Source organism: Drosophila miranda, chromosome 2 (assembly GCF_003369915.1).
Source record: "Drosophila miranda strain MSH22 chromosome 2, D.miranda_PacBio2.1, whole genome shotgun sequence".
In the NCBI taxonomy this organism is placed as follows: domain Eukaryota; kingdom Metazoa; phylum Arthropoda; class Insecta; order Diptera; family Drosophilidae; genus Drosophila; species Drosophila miranda.
In genome coordinates this window covers 19,149,641-19,166,489 of record NC_046675.1, presented here as the reverse complement: position 1 = coordinate 19,166,489, position 16,849 = coordinate 19,149,641, and the positions used below count along the sequence as shown (strand labels likewise).

The 16,849-nt window shown below is 35.8% G+C and overlaps 1 protein-coding gene across 3 annotated transcripts; it reads right to left on the bottom strand.

Annotated features, from left to right (window-relative positions):
- Positions 1 to 1,311: 1,311 nt before the first annotated feature.
- LOC108155007 (neprilysin-2) lies at positions 1,312 to 16,849 on the bottom strand. Of its 3 annotated transcripts, XM_017285558.2 has the most exons (11): positions 16,656 to 16,845; positions 16,256 to 16,582; positions 15,447 to 15,843; positions 15,102 to 15,394; positions 11,766 to 11,933; positions 7,700 to 7,783; positions 6,264 to 6,539; positions 5,944 to 6,200; positions 5,829 to 5,884; positions 5,375 to 5,759; positions 1,312 to 2,246 (listed from the first exon to the last, which is right to left on the bottom strand). In XM_017285558.2, the coding sequence occupies exons 2-11, from the start codon at positions 16,493 to 16,495 to the stop codon at positions 2,147 to 2,149; spliced, it is 2,256 nt and encodes a 751-aa protein (XP_017141047.1). In that variant the 5' UTR covers positions 16,496 to 16,582; positions 16,656 to 16,845; the 3' UTR covers positions 1,312 to 2,146. The 3 variants fall into 3 exon arrangements, 2 of the variants coding, with proteins under 2 accessions (XP_017141047.1, XP_033245092.1); XM_033389201.1 differs by lacking the exon at positions 16,656 to 16,845 and having other exon boundaries at positions 15,447 to 15,838; positions 16,256 to 16,309; XR_004471910.1 differs by lacking the exons at positions 1,312 to 2,246; positions 5,375 to 5,759; positions 5,829 to 5,884; positions 5,944 to 6,200 and having other exon boundaries at positions 6,518 to 6,539; positions 7,202 to 7,783; positions 16,656 to 16,849.

Here is a 16,849-nt window from a genome sequence, read left to right as displayed (position 1 = left end):
AGAGAAATAATATATATTTCGATCAAAATCACTGGGAGACAAGAACGCTCCAAAGAAAGATTAAAAAAGAAGGTCAAAGGTTGTCATAGGGCTTTAGCGAAGTTTAAAAAAAACGCTTAAAAAATAAATATCAGTCGATCAAAAACCTTCTTAAGCTACTTTCTCTTCAACTTTGAATTTGGGAAAGATACTGGTTATAATATTGATTATTGACGGTCAGAAATTAAGAGCGAAAACGAGAGGAAACGTTGTGAGTTGCTGCTGCAACTCTCTATTTAAATTTACTCTATACGTAGTCAGTATGGCTCAGTATGTGGATGCCACAGAATTTCGTTCTTTGTGGGGGCGGAAAGAGGTGTGGCGAAATTTTGAAATGGCAAAATGGTAATAGATCTAACAGGAGTGTGGATAACAAATTTGGTGGCTGAAGCCTTAATAATCTCTGAGATCTGGGGATGCCTTTGCGGGGGCGGAAGGGGGTGGGGCGAAATTTTGAAATACACTTGTGCCGGTACGATATCTCAGGAGTGTGGATGCCAAATTTGGTTGTTTTGGCTCTTTTAGTCTTTAGGCGCCCACTTTTAGCGATAGGAAAAGCCGGCCATGAAACGTGTGTTTTAGCGAGAGAGAATGAAATTGAGCTCTTCGTTCTGGCTTTAATAGTGATACGACCTAGTTCAGATTCTGAAGACTAGAAGATATAGTCATTTTCCACGATTCTGCCTTTATGGTTTTCTTGTATCGACTCGACTCGTCGATTGATCCTGATTCAGAATATATACACTTTTTGGGGTCGGAAACGCTTTCTTCTGGACGTTACAAACATCCACTTTCACCACAAATCTAATGTACCCCTATACTCATTTTGAGTATCGGGTATAATAAGAATATTCAGCAATGACAGATAGACAGCTGGTTTTCTGGTACTTTTGATAGACCTGGGATTTTTTAATTTTTAGATAGGACACTATTATTATCACATAGTTTCATTACGAATAGCACAACGTACCACAGAATCTTATAACTACACCCCGATGTTGAGGTTAGATACCTTTATTATTTGTAATATGTATATTTTATACATATATAAGAGCAGGAAGACCCACTACTGCACTGCGCTCTTATAATCTCAACACGCATATGGATTATACTAATGCTAGCCTTAGAGAAAACCGAGGTGTTGACAAAAAATTATAATTCAACGAATGCAAGCACTCAATTTAAATATTTGTATCAAAAAGCTGAAAAACCAGAGAAAGCTGAAACTTACCGACAACAACCTACTTACGGACGGCCGTCTTCAGGAACTAGACTAGAAGATTTTATAATACAAGTAATTTGTTTAATTTATTAACTTATTTGTTTATCTTTTTATGTAAAAAAAATACATGTAACAAAGAAAAAAAAGCCTTGACGTTAATTGCGACACTATAATACCCGGTACTCCGTTAGTTTATATGTAATCTAAATTTTGCGAGCAATTGTTTGGAGAGCGTGCAGAATAGTGATAGTAGTAGTTCTTTAATTTGTTTAACCTCTTTGCACCTAAGCTTCCATTACATTTCTCCCCCTCTCTGTTTCTCCCTCTCTTGTTCCACCATCAAACTACCTATACGAGAAAGTATAAGAGAATCATTTCATGATTCTGAGTTTTCCGTGTTCTCTTATCCTCATATCCTCTTATCCTTTTTAAGGAGCGGTAAGGTGTTTGGCAAAATTTCGAAACAAACTTAATTCACTGTGAGTCTGTACACAACATTTTGTTCTCTTGCTCGTATAGTCTATAGAACAAGACGTCAAACGGGACGGAGAAGCGGACAGAAATACCTACATATGTATGTACATATGTGATCCCGGCTATTGATGCTGATCAATAAAATATATCCACCATGGTGTCGGAAATGCTTCCTTCTGGCCGTTACATACATTTAGACAAAAATTATATTCTTTTTGAGTATTCCCTATTCTCTTTGAGTATCGGGTATAATCATGGGAAAACACGATTTGATTTCTTAAACATGACAACAGATTAAAAAAGTGTTTCGCCAAATTAATAATCTAAACGTAATCACTATTAATAGTTGATTCTCTAAAATTAATGTTTTTTAACTCTAATCCGATAGTCTATATGGTAACCATATAATATTTAAAGCACATTGCATGTTTTTTGTATATTAATCATAGATCCAGATGGACACTTGAAAACTTCCGTTGCGCTTCCACCTTGGGCTACGAGCCAACCCAATCTAGAAAAAAGAAACAATGTTTAATTTTAGCTACAAACTCATAGAAATTTTGGTATATGACTTATTTTGTAACACGGTAACCCCTTTATTATTAATAAATCATAGATTATAAATCATAGAAAGCTTTGAGAGACGTCGCTTACATGCAAGAATAGGATAATCAACTTTTAAAAATGTCTGTTCTTATCCGGCTATATCCTCTTCTGTATAAGGTACTGGATTTTTTTTAGATATTTTTTTTCTTTACTTTTATAATGGCTTTTCATATTGCTAAATTGCTATTCTGATTGAATTTTTGTCTTCTAATAAGTAAGGTTTGTGTTTGAACTCTTCCCTAACGCCTCGACCGATTTATACGTAGGTCGCAAATATAAGATGTAAGTATGCTTTTATCTATCTGGGCATGTTTTACGTGTCTTATGACTTTGAAAGGCTTATAAAGAACACCTCCGCCAGAGGAAACTAACATTGCCCGCCAAGGGGCTTGTGAGAGAGAGAGATAGAATATCAGTCAGAAGGCGGAGGGCGCTGCACAACCACTGCAAAGTGATTTGATCCTTTGGTTATAATGCATACATACATTATATAATTGTTTTTCCGAACATAAAAAACTAAATCCCAGGGTATTCGGCTCTAGCGTTCGGCTACCGCCGCACAGTGGGGAATCAGCCGAAAATAGGCAAAAAAGTCGAATATTTAAATAGAGCTTTAAAAAATCAAATTTTCAAAATAATCGGAATATAGTTTTAGAGTTTAGTTTAGAAGATATGATCACTGAAAGTTGAAAGTGCAAAAATTTATTTAACTTTTATTCACATACTGCATCTTTCAGGTAGGAAAACTTTTTAAAAATATGGTCAGTTGCATAGGCAGTTCTATAGAAAAACTTGTTTTGCAAACCATCTAAAATTTTGGCTTTTTGTCAGCTTTGACTGGACTTAAAAAAAAAATATCCCTACATTTTACCGAGAATTTTTGTATATATGTTTTTTAATAATTTGTTACCTAAGTCTAAAAGCGGATTCTGCGCTTCGGAGCCTTTTATACAGATTTAACTGCCACAACCTCCCACGAAAAACGGTCAAAATATAATTATACATAAATGGGATTTAAGACCTTTGATAGGCGTTTTTGTCCGTTTTTCGTTCATGCTTCGAAACATAAACCAACCAAAACCATGCAACGGTATGCGTTTGGTGGTAAGAAAATGTATGTACAATTTAATTTACGCGACGATACTCAAAGGAGAATTCGAAGGGGAGGAAGTTCTCATTCCTAGGATTCCGATGATCCCAACAGATATACCGTTTGAGTTAAAAGACTTCAATTTCCGATACGTCTTGCATTTTCCATGACTATTAAGAAGACCATTTGCGTTGTTTGTTTTTGCTCTTGATAAAAAAACAAAAAATGTTGTGTATCACAAGGTGCTTGACTAAAGAAAAAAAAAAGAATCGTTAAAATACTAAAATAAGCATGATCAAATAAAAAAAACTGCTTATTTATTGCCTCTAAGGCGGAAAAAAGTGCACCGGGTCAACTAAAAATTGTTGCATGGCTGCTAGTATATTCTATTTTTTTGCCAAAAACTATTTTTATTTTTTCAATGCAGTCCATATTTCTTTTTGTTGTGCTCAGTTACTACAAAATTTCGATTTCTTTGAATCCCATTTGTGGTACCATTAGCTTAGATAAGAGATCAAAGTGCGCTCTACGTAGAAAACAGATATATGTGCAATAATATTTTTTCATGTTTTGAGAAGCGCAGTGTTAGCATTGTTTCGTTGTTTAGTTAAAAATGCCACATGGTAAAGAATTTTCTGAGGAAGAACAGGGAAGGATCAAGTGATTGAAATTAGCCGGCATAAAAACTGGTCGAATAGCTTCGCTAATGTATCAACATCGAAATACTATTTCAAAATTTGTCATAGATCCAGACGGTTACCGCATAAATCATCGACTTGGCCCAGTATTAACCATAATAAAATTGACAAAACGGCTGTTACGGCAGTTTGCAACTAAAGACTTAATGAGCTGCAACAAAATCATGGCCGAACTCGGGTTAACAATCCCCAGGCAACGTGTGAGCCAAATTTTGAACGTAAATTTTAACCTCACATATCAAAAGAAAGTGGGAAAACTCCGCTTAACTAAACGTCATAATGATGCGCGCATGTCATTTTTGAAAAACACAAGATCTGGGAACACGAATTAGAAAATTTTATTTTTAGTGATGAAAAAAATTGAATTTAGACGGTTCAGATCATAAATAAATGTGCATCATAAATATTGGATAGACACGCGTCATCCTCGGGCAACTTGCTACAAGCCAAACCATGGTGATGTATTGCTTATTATATGGGCTGCCTTTAGTGCTAAAGGGAAGTCTCCAATATGTTTTATGTCCGGACTTAAATCCAATTGAGGAGCTGTGGGGCTTCTTTGCAGGAAAAGTCTATGCCTGTACAAGGCGGTATGAAACCTTAAAGGAATTAAAACAAGCGATTGTTGCAGAATGAAACAGGATAGAGTTATTAACTCTACAAAACTTGGCAGGCTTAATGCCCAGTAGGTTGAATAAAATTCAGGAGCATAAGTTCAACTGCATTAATTATTTTCCCAAAAACTTGTTTTTAGGAAATTTTTGTACATACAAAATATATTTTGCTGTTATAGCCATTTTCTATGTGAAACATATAAAACTATTTTTTTGTTGTTATTAAAAAAATTATATTGAATTTGTTTATGCCTTTTTGTTTTGTACTTATTAACAGCTAACCAAATAAAAATATAAAATAAGTCAAGAAAATACGTGTTGAAAAAAAACGTCATTCAAAGCAGTGCACATATATCCATTTTACTAAGGTACGTCAAACAAATAACAGCCAAAGTGTCTCGTATCTTTAAAATTGTGGATGCTAAGGGGGCAAAAGAGGGAAGGGGCGAAATTTTGAAATATTCTTGTAGCAGTGACATATCACAGAAGTCTGGATCCAAAACATCGTTGCTCTAGCTCTTATAGTCTTTGAGCACTAGGCGCTAATAGGGACGGACGGACCGACAGACAGACAGACAGAAAATTAGCTAATACAGCGGATATAGACTATATAGACATATATTAAACTTACATATTATCGAACTCTGGAGCGCTTATATCGATTCCCAAGTAATTCGATTCAGCACATAGTTCCTGACCGGAAACTAGAAAGAATATTTGTGTTGGTGTTAAGCTTAGACCAGGTAGTCGCGCCATTCCTTTAATAGGACCAGTCAATGAAAGCATTGAGTGGTATGATATCTGCATTCCTCCTGAATGTATCAGAATGTCCATTCGACTATAGTTCGAAAATATATTTACAGAATGTGGAACGCAACGCATTGCCTTTTCGTCAAATGATTTTGTTATAGACCGCAAAATTTCTTTGGCTATGGAAACGCCAACAGAAGCATAATGTAGGTAGGGCGGCAACGCTGCATTAAAATACGGTATGAGTATGACTGAAAGTGGAACCACTGCAAAAATGTACGAAAATATTATAGGTATCAAAATGTATATATGTATATTTAAATATATGTACATACCGATTGAATGACTAAGTGTATCGTAAAATGTAGTTGATACAATAGGATATGCCCATCTGTAAGAAATCTAAATCAAAATTTGTTGCATATAATTTTAACAGCACGTTGAACCTACGCTTCATGTGAGCCTTCACGCATATTAATTTCGTTGGGAACTAATTTGTTTTTTTTATAAATCTCTAAAATATTTTGAAACCAACATTCGGCATTTATATTCAAGCTTTCTAGGGACTTTACTAAGTCGGTTACATTTGAAAATCCTTCCCACGTCTGTGATTGTATTTTCAACGCGGATAGCTTTACAAGAGCAGCTCCTTTTAATGAAGGAGCTCTTTTCAAATGAGCTTTCAATGATTTAAATATTAATTCCGCCTGAAAATATGTCAAATTAAATTCAGTGTTTGTCTGTACGTACATATGTAGCATCATAATTACCCGTTTTGTAATGTCCTTTAAATCGTTGGATGCATGTTGTGCAATGTATAAAGCTGAGGCTAATTCAGGCAACGCCCACATTGTGGACCGAGTACACACTTCAGGATTTGGATAATCCCTTGGCAATATTTCTAGAGCACTTAGCAAAAGCAATGAATTATGTGCAACTCTAGTCGGATATTTTGTAAGAAAATGTTTCAAAGCTTTGAGATAATCACCATTTCTGACAATTATGGGACCACTCCAGTTTTTTGGGATTAATAGTGTCCAATTAAGCTAAAAAGTCATAGAAAGTAGTTTTTACGAAAAAGTATATTAAAATAGTATCTAATACCTTCATGCACTTTTTTGATAGTATGTACATATGTATATTGTATATTTTTATACTGTAATTTAATTTGAAAAAATGTGTAATATGTATATTCTGTTCGGCTAAGCGCCGGCCCATGGCAGAACAAGTAGCAGTACTTGTAGCAACTTGTTACTGTTGTCGTTTGGTTCCCCTCCTACGCTCTTAATTGGTGTATCGCTTTTTCTCGTCGTTCGTTCGTTTTCGTTGGCACAGTCACCTGGCTGCCACATAATCCGAACCGTTGCAGACGTGGTTATCGTTTAAACACGCGCCAATTCGGGTCCGACTGTTATAATTCTCGCATCTAAATCACCCCACTCGCCTTGCGCAGCAAAACCTATGTAATCAGCCAGGCTCCGTTTTTCACTTTCACAAAAGTTTTTCGATTTACTTTTAAAATCACATAAATTGGGGATCCCTTTTTCACAATCCGCAAGATTTCTTACTTTTCAAACGAAACCATTTTCCTACACCAAAAGAAAACGAATCTGAATTGAAAAAGGAAAGGGGAAGCATAAATCATCTTTCTACAAAATCATTTTAAAATCTTGACTATTTAATTTTCAATTTGCATGCTGTTACTCACAGTTCGTCTGACATGTTAAATACACAACTGTTGCATCTAAGATGTCTGGATCTTCTTAGATCACGTAATTTCTGCAATCGTTTTGCTTTTCAACAAGCAATTGAAAAAAGAAAAGGCATCACGGTGCATTTTTACAAAGCAGCCAGGTCAGCCGTTTTTGTTTGCCAGAAACGATGAAAAATGAAACATATCGATAACAAAAATATGTGAAAACTGGACCACATTAAAACGAGAACGAAATGTTTTGGCTGAAAGCGTAATCCACAAAAGTAAGTGAAAAACGGAGCCTGCCTGAATATAATCCAACTTATTTCAAAAAGTTCGCGATTGAATCTACGCTGCTGAAGAATCTCAGTAGCTCAACATGTTCCTTGAATGGTTAGTCCAGACTGATTGACAACACTAAAAACGTACTATGATTTGGTGCAATTTTAAGGTGCAAACCTATTAACCTATTAAAATAAAACTATGAAAAAAATACATATCTATTATACTTACAACTGGGTACATGTCCTGTAGAATCGATATATTATACAGTACAGAACTATCCCAAAATCCCCGACGTGAATATTCGACTTGAAGCTAGAATACAATTTAGAGGAAAAAATAATAATAAGATCACAAATAAGTGTAATGCATTTTGTTTCTTACTATAAACAACCGATGTACGAAACACACGTGTTCAATAAACATCTCAATAAATCTAATGTATAAATTTTTAGTGTGACAAATTTTGTAGCTTAAATTCTCCGAAATGGCTCGACTGATCGGGTCAAGATTTGGTATGCATAATTATTTTACACGCCCTTATGTTTTGACAAAGTTTGGCTGTATATATGGCTGTATTTAGAATTTAAAAAAAACTTATGTAAATCTGGAGCTGCAGCACCTGTAAAACCCAGAAAATTGTTACAACCATTTTGTAATCTCGCTAATCTGAGCCAATAGCATTTAATGTAAATGTGAATTCAAAGAAAATGTTATGAAAAATATTAAATTGAATAAAATTTTTTCATACACATATGAAATCCTAGTGGGCCGAAACAAAAATTCGGTCCTGGGATTTGAATATTGTGTATGAAATCATTATTCGTTTCATCTCGGAAGCGAAAACATCTAAAATAACAACTTATAATCGAAAGCACATAAAATTTCATGAAATTCGGAGAAGTTCAATAACAAACATTGTAGGTGAACAAATCCAAGACAACAATGGAGATGAGCGTGTGAGCGTGTGAACACGGCGCGGTTACGTGAATCATAATCGCAAAATACTCTCATCGTTTACATATTTCCCGATGTACACACACAATATGAAAATCATAATTGGCTGGCAGAAAGAGCGATTTTGTCAGCAAAAAATTGGACGTTAATGGGTTAACTTTAAGGATACAACAATTTTTGCCTGGGGACTTGGTGTCAACGAAACTGTGAATTATCCAATTGAGTTTTAAAATTGATTGGATTTGCCAGGCATGCCACCACACCATTTACAACGGAAGGATGGATCTCCGATCAATCTGCTTCGTAACTTAAAACCCACCGCGGCTGGTCATTAGTCATTAAAAACGTATGAGAAACGTTATTGAAGCCATAATTTTGAATGGAAAGTTTCAAGGCGAAAATGTATTGCTGCCACGAGTCCCTATGATTAATAGGGACTTTTTTCAATTGAATTCAAACGCAATCAATTCCCAATTACATTGGCATTCGCTATGACGATCAATAAATCACAAGGCCATTGTCTGTATGTGGCTTTGATTTGGAAGCACCATGTTTTTCCTATGGGAAAACCATCCAGTTTGTTTGTGTTGGCTAAAGACGGACTGTTGGAAGCTGCCGAGCTTTTTCGGCAACTCTGACTCCACATTTACAAATTAAAAATGAGGGGGAACGTTGTGAGTTGCTGCGGAGACCGCAACTCTACATTTATACCCGATACTTAGTCAGTGTGGCTCTCCTCCGGCAGACGCCGCTATTTTAAACGACACGACAAATAGTGCGTGCGAGAGAGACAGAAAATCAGTCTGAGCGTGTCGCCAGTCGCTGCGTAGCCACTGCAAATTGATTTGTTCCTTTTGGCTATAAAAATGATTCGATCTGATCCAGATTCAACAATCTGATAGATATGGTCATTCTCTATGATTGTGCGCTTTTAGTTTTTTCGAATCTGCAATATTGTGGATGCAACAGATTTTCGTTCTTTGTGGGGACGGAATGGGGTGGGGCGAAATTCTGAGATATACGTTTTATAGTAAGATCTAACAGAAGTGCGGATACCAAATTTGGTTACTCTAGCCTTAATAGTCTCTGAGATTTGTGGATACCCCCAGATTTTCGTCCTTTGCGGGGGAGGAAAGGGGTGTGGCGAAATTTTGAAACAAACTCGACAAGGTCCGATATCTCAGGAGTGTGGATCGAAAATTTGGTTGCTCTAGCTTTTATAGTCTCTGAGATCTAGGCGCTAATGTTTTACGCTCAGCAAAGCCGGCAAAATTAAATTGTTTTCTTGATACTGGCTATAATAATGATACGATCCAATTCAGATTCTCCAGTCTGAAAGATATGGTCATTCTCTACGATTCTGCGTTTTTAGTTTTTTTCGTATCTTTAAAATTGTGGATGCCACAGACTTTTGAAATATTCTTGTAGCAGTGACATATCACAGAAGTCTGGATCCAAAACATCGTTGCTCTAGCTCTTATAGTCTTTGAGCACTAGGCGCTAATAGGGACGGATGGACCGACAGACGGACAGACAGACAGGGCTCAATCGACTCGGCTATTGATGCTGATCAAGAATATATATTTACTTTATGGGATCGGAAACGCTTCCTTCTGGAATCCATTTTCACCACATATCTAATATTAGTCAAATCTGATCAGTGATTAGTCAGCTCTCACTGCGTTCGGTTACAGCTCGGAATGCAATTTGGACGTCACTGCCGCTCAGCTTCGTTTCTTTGAGGATGTCCGCTATTCTTATTGGTTCGCCGAGCGTTTCATCTGACGTGTATCGATTTGCATGCAGATGTAGTTCAACTCTTAACAAATCTGCCTAATTTGTTGTGGCAGTGTGATAACTGTGTGGTTGCGAATGACTCGCATTCGAAAATAGACGAGCTTAACGACAAAGTTCTGAAGCTTGAAAGCCTTTATCGCGGTCTTAAGTCTGATTTTCAGAATGCCTTTTCAATCAATTTCAATGGTGAAAATATATGTGCCCTTCTTTTTACTCTGCACCTATCACTCACTTGGTATTGCAAAAACCCTTGGATTCTTGTTCTTCAAACCGACACCGACTTGAACCGACCCTCGCGTCTTAAATCGACATCGTCTTTGAATAAATCCAAGACAACTGATTGCTCTCTTCTTATATCTTACCACTAACCATAACCGTATATATGTAGATGTGCCAGTTCATACTACGAAACGTCACACGCTGGGTTACTAGACTGAGAACATGGATGTGACTTAATTACTTAAAAGTCTTGAAATTAAGTCATATCAAGTCGACTCAAAGGTCAGATTAATTTTTGACCCTATTTAATTTATAATGGCCTCCTCGTGGTGTTCCTTGGGTACCGATCTTCAACCGGGAGCCAGTTTGAGCGGCGACTATATATATATATATATATATATATATATTGCATATATTGCATATATTGCTTTGCATATTTATTTTAGTATATATATCGTATATTTAGATACGTCAATATTTTAGTTATAATAAACAAAGAAGTCGGCGTTTACATAATTTTTATAATTTTTAATCAACCTTTTTGAAAATAACGAAATAAATGTGTAATTATATTATTGTAATATTTTATATTTTGTAATACAAATCCAACAAATAACAGCTTTTATTTTATATCCTGCGCCCTAGTGTACCATACCCCCACCCCCTGCCCATTCTTCATTTATTTTGTGGCGGTACGTCAGTTCATCAAAAGACCCAAAACAAGAAGCAAACTTAAATTTCAGTTATAGCGGCCAGCAAAGCTAGAACACACACATGCAAAGTACGTGAGAATGCGTGTGCACCTATGTATACATTCAAATATGCTGGAGGTACAACAGAAAACAGAAATTAGCATCAGCATCAGATCTCTGAAAACGAAAAAAGCAACAAACACATATTTTTGTCGAAACATATTGCGTGTGTACTAACACATGCAAAGATGTTCTCTCTGCGCTCTCTCATGATGACGCGTCATCTGGGGTTCTCAGACAGATAACCCAGCGTGTGACGTTTCGTAGTGAACTTACTCTATCGCTGTCAAATCCGCACACCTTTCCCTCTTGTTCTATATATCATAAACACACAATAAACATTTAATTAAGTTTCTATATTTACCAATTCGTGCGTTATTATTGTATTTCGATCGAATGCTGAAAAAGCTCAGTAGCTCAATAGCATATCTAACAAAATTTTGAAATCGGAAGCGTCTAACTGCAGGTGTATACAACTTCTTCGCTTATATTTAATGAGTAATTAAACACCTCGAATAAATTGGGTGTACAATTTTGTTTAGATAGCTAAAAAACTTTTCTGTAAAACTTACCTTGTTAAGATCCTTCACAAATTCAAAAATTGTATCTTTTTCTGATATTCTTTGATCATATGATACAAAAAATGGTAGAAAATTGTCAACCAAATCGGATAAAAGCTTAGGGAGTCCTTGTCGTATACGGCTTGGGGGTGCTTTTGGGCTGATCCAACGTATTTTGTGCTACAAATATAGTTTATTAGTTTAAAAACAATAAATAAAGTTAACCGTCGCAACGTGTTCGGTTTCATTGTGGTCGGCTAATTTAATTTTGTTTATCCAAAAAGAGTTTATAAACTATACTTTAAACGATACCTAATTAATAAACAAAAATAATAAAATATGAAAGCAGAAGAAACATTTTTTCGACTTTCCGGAGTCAAAGGGAAATTAGAACAGCGGGGAACGATGTGAGTTGCTTCTGCGACCGCAACTCTACATTTATAACCGATGGCTATATTGAGCGACAAAGAGTCTGAAAGTGTTGTCCGGCGCTGAAAATTAATTTGTTCCTATTGGCTATAAAAATGATTCGATCTGATCCAGATTCAACAATCTGATAGATATTGTCATTCTCTATGATGGTGCGTTTTTAGTTTTCTCGAATCTGCAATATTGTGGATGCAACAGATTTGAGTCCTTTGTGTGGGCGGAAGGGGGTGGCGCGAAATTTTGAGATATACGTTTTATAGTGAGATCTAACAGAAGTGCGGTACCAAATTTGGTTACTCTGGCGTTAATAGTCTCTGAGATTTGTGGATGCCCTAGATTTTCGTCCTTTGCGGGGGCGGAAGGGGGTGTGGCGAAATTGTGATACAAAATGGTCAAGGTCCGATATCACAGGAGTGTGGATACCAAATTTGGTTGCTCTGGCTGTTATAGGTTCTGAGATCCTTGAACTCATATTTTGCGATTGGCAAAACCGACCATGAAACCTGTGTGTTAGAGAGACAGAGCGAGAAAGAATGAAATTGTTTTCTTGATTCTGGCTAGAATAATATACAATCTGGTTCAGATTTTGCACTCTAGAAGATGTAGTCATCTTCTACGATTCTGCGTTTTCAGTTTTTTTCGTATCTTTGAATTTGTGGATGCCACAGATTTTCGCCTTTTGTGGGGGCGGAAGTGGGCGGGGTAAAGTTTTGAAATATACTTGTAGCAGTGACATATCACAGAAGTCCGGATATAAAACGTCGTTGCTCTAGCTCTTATAGTCTTTGAGCACTAGGCGCTGATAGGGACGGACGGACGGACAGACGGACAGACAGACAGGGCTCAATCGACTCGGCTATTGATGCTGATCAAGAATATATATACTTTATGGGGTCAGAAACGATTCCTTCTGGATGTTACACACATCCACTTTCACCATAAATCTAATCTACCCCAATACTCATTTTGAGTATCGGGTATAATTATTTTCAAAGATCAATAAACAATAAACTATAATGTTTTAGCCCGTTTTTACGATCGATTGATTAACAATAAAAAGTTAACATTCAACTTTTGAGACTAATAGGCAATTATACAAGCAGAGTATTCAAATATCGAATTGCAACCCTCGTCTACCCAAAATTCATTCGGAATGGGAATGAAATGGAGAATAGTTGATAAAATCAAAGAAGCCTGTTTTGATGCAACTGCATCCAAATCTGGACGACTTAACGGCCTTACATTCCGAAAAATTTGTTTCCGCCCATAAAAATAAATGGATATCTGTTGTCCCGTTTATTTTTTATTAAATTAATCCCATAAGAATTGTATTTAAATCCAGTTGCTGGCTAACTAACAAGCACGCAATTAGCTCAAAAATGTAAGTTTTAAACTAAGGACCGGTTTCTTTACTTCGGCTAAACATTAATCGGAACGTTCAAGTGTCCGATATGGAAAAAACGGTTTTCCAAGGGCCGACGAACATTGGGACCTCAACCGAAAAGATGTGTCATAATTCAAAGAATTTTGTGAGTGCTTTGGATGAAATTAATATATGCATGTAATAGAAAAATTTCCAGAGCTTTTCAAAATCTAATTTTCAAAAGAATCGGATTTTTAGTTTATGTGAGTGTGAAAAATTATTTCAGTGTGCCAAAATATATTAAACTGTTATTCACATACTGCATCTTTCAGGTGAAAAAAAAAAAACTATGTAACGTATGTAACGTATCAACACTCAAGTGGTCCGTTGCATAGACACTTCTAAAGAAAAACGTATTTTCCAAACCATCTAAGTTTGGACTGTTTTTTCAACTTAGACTTGACTTTCCAAAAATTTATTCGGGTTTTACGCCGATATTTTTCTTCATTTTGGAGCTGTTCCGCTTCTGAATCTATTAAACTGACGCAACTTTACACGAAAAAGCGGCCAAAGAGCTTTCGCATGTATAAAATAAAATATTCAAAGAATATATATAACAAAATATCGGGGAAAATCTTGATGTTATTGTGCAGACTACATTTTGAAAGATTTATGCTTTAAGTTCAGTTTATTCCGTAAAGATATTTTTATTCGTTCAGAAGTAATTAATTTAGCAAGCTGAAATGACCGAATCTCCCACTGTGCGGCAGCCGACTGCCAAATAAAATTTTTCGGCCTTACATAAAAATTAAGAAGAGGAGATCATTTACAGCTGATTTAAGAAAATCACAGACAAAATGTTTGTTGGCCTTTCGCTTTTATGCAAGCAGCAGCAACTTTATTACGGCAGGAATTTTCTGTGCTGTCAGCATCCCGATCGATAAAAATAAGTCGCACGAGCGATTGCAATTCTGAACAAAGAATTGATGTGCCAAATGTCAGATCCAGAACGAAAATAAGCAAATAGCAAACAGCTGATGCAATAATCGAAGCAATCGTGTGATTTGCGCTGTATAGAACATTTGTAGGCTCAACAGCACATTTGTGCGCTTTACAGCACCTTGTTATTATATTTCGTTCCGGTTATAAATCGGACTTTGAGAAACCGGAAGCAAGGATATCTGGTTGTCAACTTTATCCAAACGAAAACTAACAGCACCTTGACCCGAAGTCGAGAAACCGGACCTAAGAATATTGTATTACCTTATTTTAACTAAATAATAAATAACTAAATTAACGGGTGGACAGACGAACAAGGGTATATCGACTCGGCTATTGATGCTATTCAATAATATATACACTTTACATAGATTTAATATACATATAAACTATATAAATAACTGCTATTAAAATCAGATACATATGTGATTCCATATATCTGGTCAAAATCATAATACTCTCTTGTTAGGCATTCTATATAATATATAAATATAAAACAACCTATTGTTGTGTGCATACTTGTTAATTCTAAATAAGCTTAACATAAACGTACGCACCTCTAAGATAGTTGACGATGTGCTTGGACCACTTATTATAAGAAGAATGTGAGGTCTTCTTCCATAGCTTAGATCATAATACAAATCAACTAATGGGCTTGGGCCGAGTTCATAAATTTTAGCTATCAAAGGTGCAATACTTGAAGGTCCAGTTGAGCCAACTGGTAGATATCCGCCCAAACTATCAAATATGCGGTGCATTTCAGTTGAGTTAGTGGTCTGTTGTAAACAGCTTTCATATAAATGATGTAATATTTTGAATCTTTCGTCCATAGCTTTATTCTGGAAAAAGACTGTAGCAAAAAGATTAACAAAAATGTATTTTGTTTTGGAAAATATTCTTACACAGCATTTGAGTATCAACACTTTTTTGAGAGTTTCCCATTTCAATTAGGTTTGTTATATTTTTGTTTCGGGAATTCCGCCAACAACTAAACTTCTTGAATTCTGTGCATGGGTCCTTGTTCCAATTTAGTCTGGCTTGAATACTGGAAGCTACTGATTCACAAATTACATCCATGCATTCGGGTGGTGCAGAGATGGGTGATGAGCAACGGTCGCCTTCCATATAGCAGTCTCGAGGTAAGGGAGACGGTGCCGTACTAATCAAAAATAGTATGGGTGACGCTACAAGCAAAGTAGTCACCAATAAGGTTGCAGATGTTATGGCCATTTTATGAACAGCCGCAGAAGTTCGAAACCATATACATGGAGCACAACAAATCCATCCAATAATGCTGTTCTAAAATAAAATAAAATGTATTTCAATTAAAAAAAATTTGAAAGCTATTTCAGAATCTTTATAATATGGACCAGTTCTCATTTTCAGCATTTATAATAGTATATTTAATTAAATACATTCACGTCCATCTATGCTTCGTTTCGTAAAATGTATCATAAACGGAAATATCATAGTGAGCACTAGTCATCGTTCATAAAAATTATTGTTTGATAAGTAAGGGCTTTTAAAGCTTAACTAAACTGATTGATATAATTTTGAAATTCTGGGAAGTGAGTGTGAGTGCCTTCTCCTGAAAGAGAATATTTTGTTAAACTAAAGAAAATAAACTTTCACTGGCTCCTGAGTTGCAAGAATATAAACACATCCGCGCTCCAATTCAATTAAATTAAATTAAGTAAATTGTTTAATGTACCTTGTTATATCCTGCATTAAAGTTTTCGATGTTGGAGCTATCAACTATTTCAATTTCATCGGACTTGCCGATTTGTTTCGAACCAACTGGTGTTTTAAATGATAACTGTTTTTGCAGTAAAGATGCGCTACTTCCACCGGATGGATTTGCCGTCGTAATAAGATTTCGACCGTGAGTACTCCCCAAGCTGGCAACACCATTCTTTCGAAATACATTACGTGCGCTAGAATCAGCTGTCATGGTTTAGATTGCTGCTAAAAGATGTATCTCTTCGTATTTTATTTCCTCCTATTTGTATAGCTTTTGCAATGTTTTTCAAGGTTGACGCTGCAAGACATTCGAAAAAATATGTATAATTTCATATTGAGTGTGAAATAATCAATACTGGTCAATTACTTACCACGCATTAGGTTCCTGAATGTTACATATATACAAACATGTTGACTACACTTCCCCTAATAGTTCGCGTGCATATGTATAGGAACAAGATTATTTACGAAATTTTTAACTATTTACAATTTATCTAGAAAATTTGTTTTGTTTTATGTCGATCAAAGGTAACAAGCACTGACAACAAATGTGTATATTCCTAAA